This window comes from Oncorhynchus kisutch, linkage group LG22, assembly GCF_002021735.2.
Source record: "Oncorhynchus kisutch isolate 150728-3 linkage group LG22, Okis_V2, whole genome shotgun sequence".
Classification (NCBI taxonomy): Eukaryota; Metazoa; Chordata; class Actinopteri; order Salmoniformes; family Salmonidae; genus Oncorhynchus; species Oncorhynchus kisutch.
This window is the reverse complement of record NC_034195.2, coordinates 54975449-54990370: the sequence shown is the minus strand read 5'-3', so window position 1 is coordinate 54990370 and position 14922 is coordinate 54975449. Positions and strand designations below refer to the sequence as shown.

General features: G+C 45.6%; 1 protein-coding gene across 1 annotated transcript in view; it reads left to right on the top strand.

The window, feature by feature from the left end:
• gas2a (growth arrest-specific 2a) overlaps window positions 1-14922 on the top strand; it is a 63059-nt gene that overhangs the window by 24289 nt on the left and 23848 nt on the right. Inside the window, exons 2-3 of the mRNA XM_031801610.1 lie at window positions 2619-2782; window positions 11964-12103. Of these exons, the coding sequence (XP_031657470.1) occupies window positions 2638-2782; window positions 11964-12103 (285 nt within the window). The 5' untranslated portion in view covers window positions 2619-2637. The remainder of the gene's footprint in view (window positions 1-2618; window positions 2783-11963; window positions 12104-14922) is intronic.

The window sequence follows — 14922 nt, the reverse complement described above, 5'->3', positions numbered from 1 at the left end:
GAATGTTCTGTGTCATTAGAACCACTGTAAACCACACCAGGGGCAAGACAAGGGCCCATATTCACATAGCATCTAGGATCAGGTCCCTCCTGTTAATATAATCTAATTCATTATGATCTGAAACTGATCCTAGACCAACACGGCCAGAACATTAGATTCACTGTGAAGTGTAAACCACACCAGAGAAATATATCAGGACATTTTTGGGGTGGGATTTTATCTGAAAAATATAATTTTTTAAAATTAATATTCCAGGCTGCAACAAAATACAATCTTAGATATCATTTTATGTCTGCGTCCCGTATGAAGGAAGTTTAGAGGTAGTTTCACAAGCCAATGCTAACTAGTGTTAGCACAATGACTGGAAGTCTACAGGAACAGTTAGCATACTAGCTAACGACTCTGAGGAAGTAGATAATTGACTTCATTGCCAAAATCTCAAACTATCCCTTTAGTATGGAGGAAATAACAGTCATCGGAGATAATTACAGAATTTTTTTCTGTGTAGAAAATTCTTGAGGCGGGCCGTCTAAGTGTTAATTTTCAGGATGGAAAAACGGTTTCAGTGTCAACTTAAATGACCGAAACTAGATAGAAAGTGTACAGAAAAGGTATTGAACTATATATATATATATTTTTTTAATAAAACCATCTTTGAGAACTAACAATCAAATTAAAACTAGACAGTCTGGGAGAATCGAACATTCCTCAAAACCAGGCATGTCCGTTGATTAAGTTATAATGTTTGAGCAGAGGAACACAGCCATGGCAAAATGTGTAGAATTGATGGAAATTGGCTTTAAACTGCAAAAAAAAATCCCTACGCGACCAAGGTACCGTTCTAGCTAATAGACTATGTTAATTCTCAATTCCAATGAATGGTGGGGAGGTCAAAATAATGTTACTGTCTACCAAATCTTCACATTTTAAAATGTTGATTACTTCTACGTGGCATTATCATTCACCTGATGATAAGACAGGATGTGTTCTTTAAATGTTTTGCTAACAAATGATGGGGTTTGCCTGGGCCGGCAGTCCCTGGGCAAGAACATTTTGAAAACCTCTGTATCTACAGTAATGTACACCACACCAGGCCCAGAGCATTTAGCCAGGTCTTGGCCAGGAGGACAAAGATTCCCTGATCCTGATTGTGTTCTTCCGTTGGAATACTCTCCTACTCCTCTGCTTTAGTAGGACAGGTAGGACAGGTTGGTTAAATAAAGGTGAAATAAAAAAAATCTTCTTTAGGAGGACAGAATGGGTAAACAACAAACCTCAGATAAGAGACATTCAGGTTAAACTTGCTGAGACCTGCTTATATTACCGAATTAAAGGTGGCTCAGTTGGTAAGAGTGTGACGATACCGTAGCAACGCCAAGGTTGAGGTTCAATTCCCACAGTGATTACATACACATCAGTTGTGCCTTCCTGTATAATACTTGTGCTATAAAAATTAAGTATTCTACTGAGCAATTTACTTTATGTTCCTATTCTTATCTTTCATTATGTTTTATTTTTGTTGCTTTGTCCAGAAGGAACCTGCAAGTAAGCATTTCGTTGGAAGGGTGTATACCAAGTGTATCCCGTACAAATGACTAATAAAACCCGAAACATACTCATGAAGAAAATATCTACAGTACGTGCCCAGGTGAAGTGTCCTGGCAATCCATGGGTACAGTTTAACAGAGCCCTTTCCTTACACTGATATCACAGTTTACACTCTCTGAAAACTCACATCTCATCTGATATCACGGTTCAAACTCTCTGAAAACTCACATCTCATCTGATATCACGGTTCAAACTCTCTGAAAACTCACATCTCATCTGATATCACGGTTCAAACTCTGAAAACTCACATCAAACGTCCTACTCTGTCAGTGAACCTCTCAGCACATAAAATTAAGCACCTTTAAAACAAGTTTATATGGTAGTTTTAAGAGGTCAGTGAATTGGGGCTGTCTGAGGGGGATGAGAGGTGGGTTTAGTAGGATGGTTTGAGTTCTGAGGGTCATTGGGACGGTGTGGGTAAAGAGAGCTGGGTTTAGTCGGACAGTGTGGGTTTAGTCGGACAGTGTGGGTTTAGTCGGACAGTGTGGGTTTAGTCGGACAGTGTGGGTTTAGTAGGACAGTGTGGGTTTAGTCGGACAGTGTGGGTTTAGTCGGACAGTGTGGGTTTAGTCGGACAGTGTGGGTGAAGAACCAGTAACTGGAAGAAAAATAATGATGAGAGAGGGAGGGATAGAGGTTGAATGGAGGGATGAAATGACCTGTAGAGGAGAATGAGAGGGATAGAAGTGGAGTGGAAGGACGGATAGAAGGAAGGACGGACGGATAGAAGGAAAGAGGGTGTGGTTCAAGTGAAGACAGATTTAAATGGAGAGCAGGTGATGTCTGACCCTCTCCTCTCTCAGGGCCAGTGTTTGTTGTGACTGTCCGACCCTCTCCTCTCTCAGGGCCAGTGTTTGTTGTGACTGTCTGACCCTCTCCTCTCTCAAAGCCAGTGTTTGTTATGACTGTCTGACCCTCTCCTCTCAGGGCCAGTGTTTGTTGTGACTGTCTGACCCTCTCCTCTCAGGGCCAGTGTTTGTTGTGACTGTCCGACCCTCTCCTCTCTCAAGGTGACGGGAGAGACCCACCATGTGCAGCTCTCTGAGTCCCAAGCAGCCGATTGGCCCAGGCCTGACGGATATGCAGCAGTATAGCCAATGGCTGGCCAGCCGCCACGAAGCCAGCCTTTTGCCAATGAAGGAAGACCTAGCCCTATGGCTAACCAGCATGCTGGGTAAGTTCTGTGTGATGTATAGAATATATACTTTCATATATAGATTAAAATATATGTGGATCCTACAGTATGTTTGGGTCTACTGCTCATGATGGAGGACATGTGGCTCAATAACATGCTGGGTAAGGATTGGGGCTTCGAATCCCACTGGGGACATCGATACCAACATGCTGGTAAGGATTGGGGCTTCGAATCCCACTGGGGACATCGATACCAACATGCTGGTAAGGATTGGGGCTTTGAATCCCACTGGGGACATCGATACCAACATGCTGGTAAGGATTGGGGCTTTGATTCCCACTGGGGACATCGATACCAACATACTGGGTAAGGATTGGGGCTTCGAATCCCACTGGGGACATCGATACCAACATACTGGGTAAGGATTGGGGCTTCGAATCCCACTGGGGACACCGATACCAACATGCTTTGTAAGGATTGGGGCTTCGAATCCCACTGGGGACACCCACACCAACATACTGGGTAAGGATTGGGGCTTCGTTTCCCACTGGGGACACCCACACCAACATACTGGGTAAGGATTGGGGCTTCGTTTCCCACTGGGGACACCCACACCAACATACTGGGTAAGGATTGGGGCTTTGATTCCCACTGGGGACATCGATACCAACATACTGGGTAAGGATTGGGGCTTCGAATCCCACTGGGGACACCCACACCAACATACTGGTAAGGATTGGGGCTTCGTTTCCCACTGGGGACACCCACACCAACATATATGCACTCACTGTTGTTAGTCACTTTGGATAAAAGCGTCTGCAACATGACATGTATTTTTATTGTATTATTGACTGCTCTGGAAATGGCCTTGATGTGGTTAGCTGGCATCAAGAAATCAAATCTCTGGATTAGGGTCCAGTATGCAGCTTGAAGGTTTAGAGTCCATGATTATTTTCATCATTGTGTCGAGATATAGGACTAAAACACTTGAGTGTCTCCCTTGATCCTAGGTCCTGGCAGAGTTGTGCAGACTCAGGACAACTGAGCTTTGGAGGAATACGCAGATTTAAAGAGGAGTCTGTAATTTGCTTTCTAATGATCATGATCTTTTGCTCAAAGAAGTTCATGAATTTAGTGAAAACCATCCTCTCCTGGGGAATGCTGCTTTTTAGCTAGCTTTGCGACAGTATCAAAACTAAATTTGGGATTGTTCTTATTTTCCTCAATTAAGTTGGGAAAATAGGATGATCGAGCAGCAGTGAGGGCTCTTCGAAACTGCACGGTACTGTCTTTCCAAGCTAGTCGGAAGTCTTCCAGTTTGGTGTGGCGCCATTTCTGTTCCAATTTTCTGGAAGCTTGCTTCAGAGCTCGGGTATATTCTGTATACCAGGGAGCTAGTTTCTTATGACAAATGTTTTTAGTTTTTAGGGGTGCAACTGCATCTAGGGTAGTGTGCAAGGTGAAATTGAGTTCCTCAGTTAGGTGGTTAACTGATTTTTGTTCTCTGACGTCCTTGGGTAGGCAGAGGGAGTCTGGAAGGGCATCAAGGAATCTTTGGGTTGTCTGAGAATTTATAGCACGACTTTTGATGCTCCTTGGTTGGGGTCTGAGCAGATTATTTGTTGCGATTGCAAACGTAATAAAATGGTGGTCTGATAGTCCAGGATTATGAGGAAAAACATTTAGATCCACAACATTTATTCCATGGGACAAAACTAGGTCTAGAGTATGACTGTGGCAGTGAGTAGGTCCGGAGACATGTTGGACAAAGCCCACTAAGTCGATGATGGCTCCGAAATCCTGTTGGAGTGGGTCTGTGGACTTTTCCATGTGAATATTAAAGTCACCAAAAATGGTAATATTATCAGCTATGACTACAAGTTCCGATAGGAATTCAGGGAACTCAGTGAGGAACGCTGTATATGGCCGAGGAGGCCTGTAAACAGTAGCTCTAAAAAGTGATTGAGTAGGCTGCATAGATTTCATGACTTGAAGCTCAAAAGATGAAAATGATTTTTTTTTTATTGAAATTTGCTATCGGAAATGTTAGTAACACCTCCGTCTTTGCGGCATGCGCGGGGGATATGGTCACTAGTGTAACCAGGAGGTGAGGCCTCATTTAACACAGTAAATTCATCGGGCTTAAGCCATATTTCAGTCAGGCCAATCACGTCAAGATTATGATCAGTGATCAGTTCATTGACTATAACTGCCTTGGAAGTGAGGGATCGAACATTAAGTAGCCCTATTTTGAGATGTGAGATATCACGATCTCTTTCAATAATGGCAGGAATGGAGGAGTTCTTTATTCTAGTGAGATTGCTAAGGCGAACACCGCCATGTTTAGTTTTGCCCAACCTAGGTCGAGGCACAGACACGGTCTCAATGGAGATAGCTGAGCTGACTACACTGACTGCGCTAGTGGCAGACTCCACTAAACTGGCAGGCTGGCTAACAGCCTGCTGCCTGGCCTGCACCCTATCTCATTGTGGAGCTAGGGGAGTTAGAGCCCTGTCTATGTTCATAGATAAGATGAGAGCACCCCTCCAGCTAGGGTGGAGTCCTTCACTCCTCAACAGGCCAGGCTTGGTCCTGTTTGTGGGTGAGTCCGAGAAAGAGGGCCAATTATCTACAAATTCTATCTTTTGGGAGGGGCAGAAAACCGTTTTCAACCAGCAATTGAGTTGTGAGACTCTGCTGTAGAGCTCATCACTCCCCCTAACTGGGAGGGGGCCAGAGACAATTACTCAATGCCGACACATCTTTCTAGCTGATCTCTTTACATCTCTCAGTGTAGCAGATATATAAGAAGAATTGTTCTGAGTCTGGTTCCTCTAAAGTTTAACTCTACCAGGGAGTTTTCCCTTGCCACTGTGCTTCAGCTTGCTCTTTCAAGTCCAGGCTGGGATCCAGGCTGGGTTACTGAGGCATGGTCTCTTTGGGATCCAGGCTGGGTTACTGAGGTATGGTCTCTTTGGGATCCAGGCTGGGTTATTGAGGCATGGTCTCTTTGGGATCCAGGCTGGGTTATTGAGGCATGGTCTCTTTGGGATCCAGGCTGGGTTATTGAGGCATGGTCTCTTTGGGATCCAGGCTGGGTTACTGAGGCACGGTCTCTTTGGGATCCAGGCTGGGTTACTGAGGCATGGTCTCTTTGGGATCCAGGCTGGGTTACTGAGGCACGGTCTCTTTGGGATCCAGGCTGGGTTACTGAGGCATGGTCTCTTTGGGGTCCAGGCTGGGTTACTGAGGCACGGTCTCTTTGGGATCCAGGCTGGGTTACTGAGGCATGGTCTCTTTGGGGTCCAGGCTGGGTTACTGAGGCATGGTCTCTTTGGGGTCCAGGCTGGGTTACTGAGGCATGGTCTCTTTGGGATCCAGGCTGGGTTACTGAGGCATGGTCTCTTTGGGATCCAGGCTGGGTTACTGAGGCATGGTCTCTTTGGGATCCAGGCTGGGTTACTGAGGCATGGTCTCTTTGGGATCCAGGCTGGGTTACTGAGGCATGGTCTCTTTGGGATCCAGGCTGGGTTACTGAGGCATGGTCTCTTTGGGATCCAGGCTGGGTTACTGAGGCATGGTCTCTTTGGGATCCAGGCTGGGTTACTGAGGCATGGTCTCTTTGGGATCCAGGCTGGGTTACTGAGGCATGATATCTAATAAACATGTGTGTTGTATTGAGTAAAGGTAAACATGTTTGTAAAAATACAACAGCCAAACCAGTCTCTGCAGGCTGGTTCAGTCATGGGGTTGTTTATACCTGTGACTGATCATAGTTCAGGAAGCAATTTGATGTTGCTGTGTCTGATTTGCAAAGCTGTCCAAAGCATATCCTGTTCAACAAACAATCATCTAACCGTGTTACACCACGTTGTGTTAAACCTTAAACACAGGTGATGGTCTGTTGTTTGCAGTTAGGTAGTTAGTTATTGTGTTAGTTACTTTTGTAGCCTAATCAGCTTCAGCCATTATTCACTATTTCCTTTAATTTGAATGGATTCTCAATGGACTTGCATTATCCTGTTGATCTGAAGGTCATTACCAATCAATCGTTAATGAGTCTGGAATGGAGATTGTGTCCAAGGGGCGGACTGGGACCAGAAATCGGCCCTGGCATTTCTAACACATCAGCCCATTTTCTTCCCCCCCTTGAGGCCCTCATTATTAGCCAGATAATAATAATTAGACAGGCCCACTGGGCTTAAAATGGACCATCCCATCCGGCATGTCGGCCAGTATGCCACACACACACATTGCAACCTTCTCCCAATTGAATAATGGCTATTATTAGCATCTTTAGTAGCCAACTGTACAATGTACGATAGAAAGAAGTTTAGCTGTAGACTACTGTATCAGTAGCCTCTTGATTGTTCAACACTTCCGATTCCAGGAAGTGCTTCAAAACAGCATATTCCGTTTGATCCTATCTGACCCTATATTGACACACTCTTCCTATCTGTGTCAATCCCTATCTGTTAGCATTGGGTAGCCAGCTGAGCTGAGATATTAGGTATGGCCTCTGATGTGGTCTGTTGTGGTCTGGTGGGGGGTGGGGGTGGGACTACAGGAAGTAGATACATCACACGGTTAATCTGGCCTCGTGCTCCCTGCCAGTTTGCAAATAATCAGCAGCTGATGATGATATCTTCCTTGATGATCTTCCAGAATGTTCATCTCTCTGGTCTAGATTTGACAATTACATGAAAAAGATTGCTCCCCCCCACAATAGTATGACATTGGTTAAAGCATCATATGTAAATCAATTTCAATGAAAATTCACAAATCAACCTGATTGGAGATACACAACACACTCCCTGCCTAACGTCATGAGCCGTGCGGCCTTTACCGAGAAAAACGTACCGTATTTTTAACAGGGTCGTTAGCAATTTAGTTTTCAGAGTATTTTCTGCGGCCTACCTAGCTCAATTTCTAGACAGATTAAAACGAGACTATAGTGTCCATAAAGTGACCATTGAATAAACAATTGGCAGATTGTTTGGACTTTCCAGTCCAAACCAGAAGTATGGTTCTAAAGCATATAAAGCATATTAATATGTCTGGATTTGATTTAAAGCTTTTATCTGTATCAAAGTTCAAGTCTGATGCGAATCACTTTCTTCTGAGAGAATTTGGCTGTTTTTCAGAAGGTTTGAATACTAAGCAATCCTACACTTTGATTGAAATTCTATTAGAGTAACTTAGGACAAAGTAAGCTGAAGCTGTGTGGTATAGCATGGGGGTGGTAGGCGTTGTGGTGCTCGTGAATTTCCTTTCTCGGCTTCAGACCAATGCCTACATCTCACTTAAGTGTTTTTTTTTGTTCTTAATACTGTAGATATGTTTGAAAAGGTCACAATAAACAAGACATATAATATATGTACTTTGGTGCGGCAGGTAGTCTAGTGGTTATAGTGGAGGGGCGGCAGGTAGCCTAGTGGTTAGAGTGGAGGGGCGGCAGGTAGCCTAGTGGTTAGAGTGGAGGGGCGGCAGGTAGCCTAGTGGTTAGAGTGGAGGGGCGGCAGGTAGTCTAGTGGTTAGAGTGGAGGGGCGGCAGGTAGCCTAGTGGTTAGAGTGGAGGGGCGGCAGGTAGTCTAGTGGTTAGAGTGGAGGGGCGGCAGGTAGTCTAGTGGTTAGAGTGGAGGGGCGGCAGGTAGTCTAGTGGTTAGAGTGGAGGGGGCGGCAGGTAGTCTAGTGGTTAGAGTGGAGGGGCGGCAGGTAGTCTAGTGGTTAGAGTGGAGGGGCGGCAGGTAGTCTAGTGGTTAGAGTGGAGGGGCGGCAGGTAGTCTAGTGGTTAGAGTGGAGGGGCGGCAGGTAGCCTAGTGGTTAGAGTGGAGGGGCGGCAGGTAGTCTAGTGGTTAGAGTGGAGGGGCGGCAGGTAGCCTAGTGGTTAGAGTGGAGGGGCGGCAGGTAGTCTAGTGGTTAGAGTGGAGGGGCGGCAGGTAGTCTAGTGGTTAGAGTGGAGGGGCGGCAGGTAGCCTAGTGGTTAGAGTGGAGGGGCGGCAGGTAGTCTAGTGGTTAGAGTGGAGGGGCGGCAGGTAGCCTAGTGGTTAGAGTGGAGGGGCGGCAGGTAGCCTAGTGGTTAGAGTGGAGGGGCGGCAGGTAGCCTAGTGGTTAGAGTGGAGGGGCGGCAGGTAGCCTAGTGGTTAGAGTGGAGGGGCGGCAGGTAGCCTAGTGGTTAGAGTGGAGGGGCGGCAGGTAGCCTAGTGGTTAGAGTGGAGGGGCGGCAGGTAGCCTATTGGTTAGAGTGGAGGGGCGGCAGGTAGCCTAGTGGTTAGAGTGGAGGGGCGGCAGGTAGCCTAGTGGTTAGAGTGGAGGGGCGGCAGGTAGCCTAGTGGTTAGAGTGGAGGGGCGGCAGGTAGCCTAGTGGTTAGAGTGGAGGGGCGGCAGGTAGCCTAGTGGTTAGAGTGGAGGGGCGGCAGGTAGCCTAGTGGTTAGAGTGGAGGGGCGGCAGGTAGCCTAGTGGTTAGAGTGGAGGGGCGGCAGGTAGCCTAGTGGTTAGAGTGGAGGGGCGGCAGGGGTAGCCTAGTGGTTAGAGTGGAGGGGCGGCAGGTAGCCTAGTGGTTAGAGTGGAGGGGCGGCAGGTAGCCTAGTGGTTAGAGTGGAGGGGCGGCAGGTAGCCTAGTGGTTAGTGTGGAGGGGCGGCAGGTAGCCTAGTGGTTAGTGTGGAGGGGCGGCAGGTAGCCTAGTGGTTAGAGTGGAGGGGCGGCAGGTAGCCTAGTGGTTAGAGTGGAGGGGCGGCAGGTAGCCTAGTGGTTAGAGTGGAGGGGCGGCAGGTAGCCTAGTGGTTAGAGTGGAGGGGCGGCAGGTAGCCTAGTGGTTAGAGTGGAGGGGCGGCAGGTAGCCTAGTGGTTAGTGTGGAGGGGCGGCAGGTAGCCTAGTGGTTAGAGTGGAGGGTGGCAGGTAGCCTAGTGGTTAGAGTGGAGGGGCGGCAGGTAGCCTAGTGGTTAGAGCATTGGGCCAGTAACCGAAAGGTTGCTGGATCGAATCCCAGAACTGACCAGGTAAAAATCTGTCCCTGAACAAGGCAGTTAACCCACTGTTCTCCTTATCGGACTTGCCTAGTTAAATGAAAAATGTAAATCTCGGATTTGCTTTGAAAGCAGCAGTTCTCTGATGAGGGAGGGGATGGTAACACTTTATAATAAGCTAGGCTTTATAAGCCAGGTATATATCATTAGTAAATAATTAACTAAATATTAACAAATCATTTCTAAATGTTTGTACATTAGTAAATATATTTACATTGTGAATGTTTAACTAATATAGTTGCTAATAATGTACTAATCTTTTACAACATTTATAAATCATTTGTTAACATTATTTATTTTCTAATGATGTATGGTTTATAAAGGATAGTTAATAGAAAGTGTTGAAAAAGAATAAGGCAGGAATAATGGGTATTTCCCAAGTTCTCTCTCCATCTCCCTGTCTCTCCCTCCATCCTCTGGGATCAATTACAACATTTGGAACTCATTAAAACCCCTGAACCCACCTCCCCTCCTTCTCCTCCGGCCCCCTCCTCCCATCTACCAAACCCTAACCCCCCCCTCCTCCCGCTCCAGCCCCCTCCTCCCTCTACCAAGCCCTAACACCCCTCCTTCTTCTCCAGCCCCCTCCTCCCTCTACCAAACCCTAACACCCCTCCTTCTTCTCCAGCCCCCTCCTCCCATCTACCAAACCCTAACCCCCCCCTACTCCTTCTCCAGCCCCCTCCTCCCATCTACCAAACCCTAACCCCCCCCTACTCCTTCTCCAGCCCCCTCCTCTCTCTACCAAAAGAAAAATAGATGAAGACAGAAATCCCCCTGGTTTCTTTTCCACAGTTAGACGCCCCCCGCCACCTCCTACTGCAGTCAGAATGATCTAACTAAGAAGGAATGGTCGTCTGGATGCCAGTAACCTAGAAATACCACATGTTGATCTCTCTCTCTCTCTCTCTGTGTGTGTGTGTGTGTGTGTGTGTGTGTGTGTGTGTGTGATCTCTGGAGAGTGTATCAATGCTGTGCAGAATCAGATGGCCCCTGGCCTGTATTAGTCTGACTGTCATGTTAGGCAGCATGCTAGGTCTATGGGCTGTTCATATGGCCTTACTATCAGTCAGACTGTGTCTTTGTTGCTCTCTCTTATGACGTACAGTGTTTTCAGTCACACATGCTTTAGGAACTGTGGGCTACTGTCATCTTAAATTTCTTCACCATTATCTGATAGGCAGAACATTTACCAACACGACATACTTGGACTCTTAATGATCTCCGGTTTAAAGATCCAGTCTCGAAGTCAACAGTGAAGAGGCGACTCCGGGAGGCCGAGTTCCTCTGTCCAGTGTCTGTGTTCTTTTGCCCATCTTAATCTTTTTATATTTATTGGCCAGTCTGAGATATGGCTTTCTCTTTGCAACTCTGCCTAGAAGACCAGCATCCCGGAGTCGCCTCTTCACTGTTGACTTTGAGACTGGTGTTTTGAGGGAACTATTTAATTAGACACTCTAATGTACTTGTCCTCTTGCTCAGTTGTGCACCGGGGCCTCTCACTCCTCTTTCTATGGTTAGAGCCAGTTTGCGCTGTTCTGTGATGGGAGTAGTACACAGATCTTCAGTTTGTTGGCAATTTCTCACATGGAACAGCCTTCATTTCTCAGAACAAAAATAGACTGACGAGTTTCAGAGGAAAGTTCTTTGTTTCTGGCCATTTTGAGCCTGTAACCGAACCCACAAATGCTGATGCTCCAGATACTCAACTCATCTAAAGAAGGCCAGTTTTATTGCTTCTTTAAGCAGAACAACAGTTTTCAGCTGTGCTAACATAATTGCAAAAGGGTTTTCTAATGATAAATTAGCCTTTTAAAATGATAAACTTGGATTAGCTAACACAACGTGCCATTGGAACACAGGAGTGATGGTTGCTGATAATGGGCCTCTGAACGCCTATGTAGATATTCCTTTTTTTTTTTTTAAATCACCCGTTTCCAGCTACAATAGTCATTTACAACATTAACAATGTCTACATTGTATTTCTGATCAATGTCATGTTATTTTAATGGACAAAAAAATGTGCTTTTCTTTAAAAAACAAGGACATTTCTAAGTAAACCCAAACTTTTGAACAGTAGTATATATATTACCGTTCAAAAGTTGTAAATATATATATAAATATAATGAGCTTGTAATGAAAAAACATATATTTAATGGGTCTCCTTCCCTCCACATCCCTCTCCACCCCAGGTCTGGAGATCACAGCAGAGAGCTTCATGGAGCGTTTGGACAATGGCTTCCTGCTGTGCCAGCTGGCTGAGACGCTACAGGAGAAGTTCAAGCAGAACCAGACTCAGAACCATGGAGAACTGCCTCTTGGCAATAGAGAGGTACTGAGAAACCTATGCCCTTTTCACACTTTTTCACACTATCACGCTGACCCGAATCATAAATCAGAACCAATGGCGAGGTGGCTGGTCCTTGCCTGGTCCCGGAGCAGAAAAAACCAAGGCAGGGATCTAGTCTGGGGTCTCAAAGTAAAAGTGCTGACATAGGATTATCAGTTTTGCCTTTTTCATCATAATGAATAGCATTATATGGACAGGGGGGAACCTGATCCTAGATCAGCACTTAATACTCTGAGATGCTTTTTGATTACGAGTCCTGATCTGTTTGTGCCTTATAGCCAACTTCTGTGGTTGGTTGGTTTGTTTGTTTGATATGCCAATGACCATGAAAGTGGCCAGACAGCACTAACAGATCTGGGACCAGGTTAAGAATCATAGTGGTGAAAACAAGACTAATTTAGTTGAGGCTAGATTGTCCCATGCTGTGCTAATCTTTATTTATTTTTAAAAAAATGTACAGATTGCCAGTAAATAACTTTTGGTATATTTGGGAATTTGTTGTTTTTGTTGTCCTTGAATTGAATACTACTATACTACTGCAATAACTCATGAACTAACCACCACCTTGGAATATAATCCTTAAAATAAAATACTTTGAATCAGAATATTAAGATTACAACCAGGTTCATGTAATCTCATTGTGGAAAAACCTCAGAGATCTTCAGATTAAAAATCAGGATATTGCTTTGGATGTGAAGCTTCTAGAATACCCCAGGACAGTGTTCATGTTTAGCCAATCTATGATTACACAGGACAGTGTTCCATGTTTAGCCAATCTATGATTACACAGGACAGTGTTCATGTTTAGCCAATCTATGATTACACAGGACGGTGTTCCATGTTTAGCCAATCTATGATTACACAGGACGGTGTTCCATGTTTAGCCAATCTATGATTACACAGGACAGTGTTCATATTTATCTGAAACCTAGACATAATATTAGTCTGTGGTTAGAGAGATTATTTGACCATTTTTTTTAAAGGATTTTTTGTTAAACATGTAAAACAGTATCGGTATCCAACCCACTTCATTGCCAGCTGAACTGCAATCAGTTCTTATGCCAGCTGAACTGCAATCAGTTCTTATGCCAGCTGAACTGCAATCAGTTCTTATGCCAGCTGAAAGCCAATTCGCTAACCTTCACATAAGAGACTAGTAGTCCTGCAGCAACTGATATTTCATGACCCGATAGGCCAGTTTTGTGGTTAGTGAGTCTTCGGCAAAATGTCTCTTTTAAAGGTATTTAAGTAAGTCTGTTTCTGCAAGGTCTTTGGTATGTCATACCATGGCTGTATATAATAGCTATTGGTACAAGCTGTCCCCCATTATGGGGCCCCATATTTGAGTAGAGGCCACATGCTGGAGGTTAGAGTGAGAATAACTGTATGGGAAGGTGTAGTGTATAGCTTGTTAAACTGTATAGTAAGGTAGTGTATAGCTTGTAAAACTCCGACCATGCTGTTTCATACGAAACTAATGACAGAAACGGGTTCATTTTGTTAGAATCGTTGATGTGAAATACACCAAGCATGAAGTTTACATTGTACATTTTCAATAGTGTTCAAATAGTATTTGAAATAATTTGGAGTCATTTAGGTGGGCTTGAATGAGCTTGCCTGGTGTAATGGAACTAATAGAATCTAGAAATAGAATAAAGGATGGAGCCAATAGAATCTAGAAATAGAATACAGGTTGGAACCAATAGAATCTAGAAATAGAATACTGGTTGGAACCAATAGAATCTAGAAATAGAATACAGTTTGCAAAAGTGCAAACCCCGCCCATCTGTCACTCCAGGCAGACTAAACGTTCAAAGTATCTGAATGATTTCAAATAGTATTTGAACAGAGGTCTGAGCCATTGCAGGGCTGGTGGTGGTGGGTCTCCAGATGCTGGTGAGAGTCTATTACAGAGCTGCTGGTGGTGGGTCTCCTGATGCTGGTGAGAGTCTATTACAGAGCTGCTGGTGGTGGGTCTCCTGATGCTGGTGAGAGTCTATTACAGAGCTGCTGGTGGTGGGTCTCCTGATGCTGGTGAGAGTCTATTACAGAGCTGCTGGTGGTGGGTCTCCAGATGCTGGTGAGAGTCTATTACAGAGCTGCTGGTGGTGGGTCTTCTGATGCTGGTGAGAGTCTATTACAGAGCTGCTGGTGGTGGGTCTCCTGATGCTGGTGAGAGTCTATTACAGAGCTGCTGGTGGTGGGTCTCCTGATGCTGGTGAGAGTCTATTACAGAGCTGCTGGTGGTGGGTCTCCTGATGCTGGTGAGAGTCTATTACAGAGCTGCTGGTGGTGGGTCTCCTGATGCTGGTGAGAGTCTATTACAGAGCTGCTGGTGGTGGGTCTCCTGATGCTGGTGAGAGTCTATTACAGAGCTGCTGGTGATGGGTCTCCTGATGCTGGTGAGAGTCTATTACAGAGCTGCTGGTGATGGGTCTCCTGATGCTGGTGGTAGTCTATTACAGAGCTGCTGGTGGTGGGTCTCCTGATGCTGGTGGTAGTCTATTACAGGGCTTCTTGTGGTGGGTCTCCTGATGCTGGTGAGAGTCTGTTACAGGGCTTCTTGTGGTGGGTCTCCTGATGCTGGTGAGTCTGTTACAGGGCTTCTTGTGGTGGGTCTCCTGATGCTTTGTGAGAGTCTGTTACAGGGCTTCTTGTGGTGGGTCTCCTGATGCTTTGTGAGAGTCTGTTACAGGCCTGGTGGTGGTGGGTCTCCTGAGGCTGGTGGTAGTCTGTTACAGGGCTTCTTGTGGTGGGTCTCCTGATGCTCGTGAGAGTCTGTTACAGGGCTTCTTGTGGTG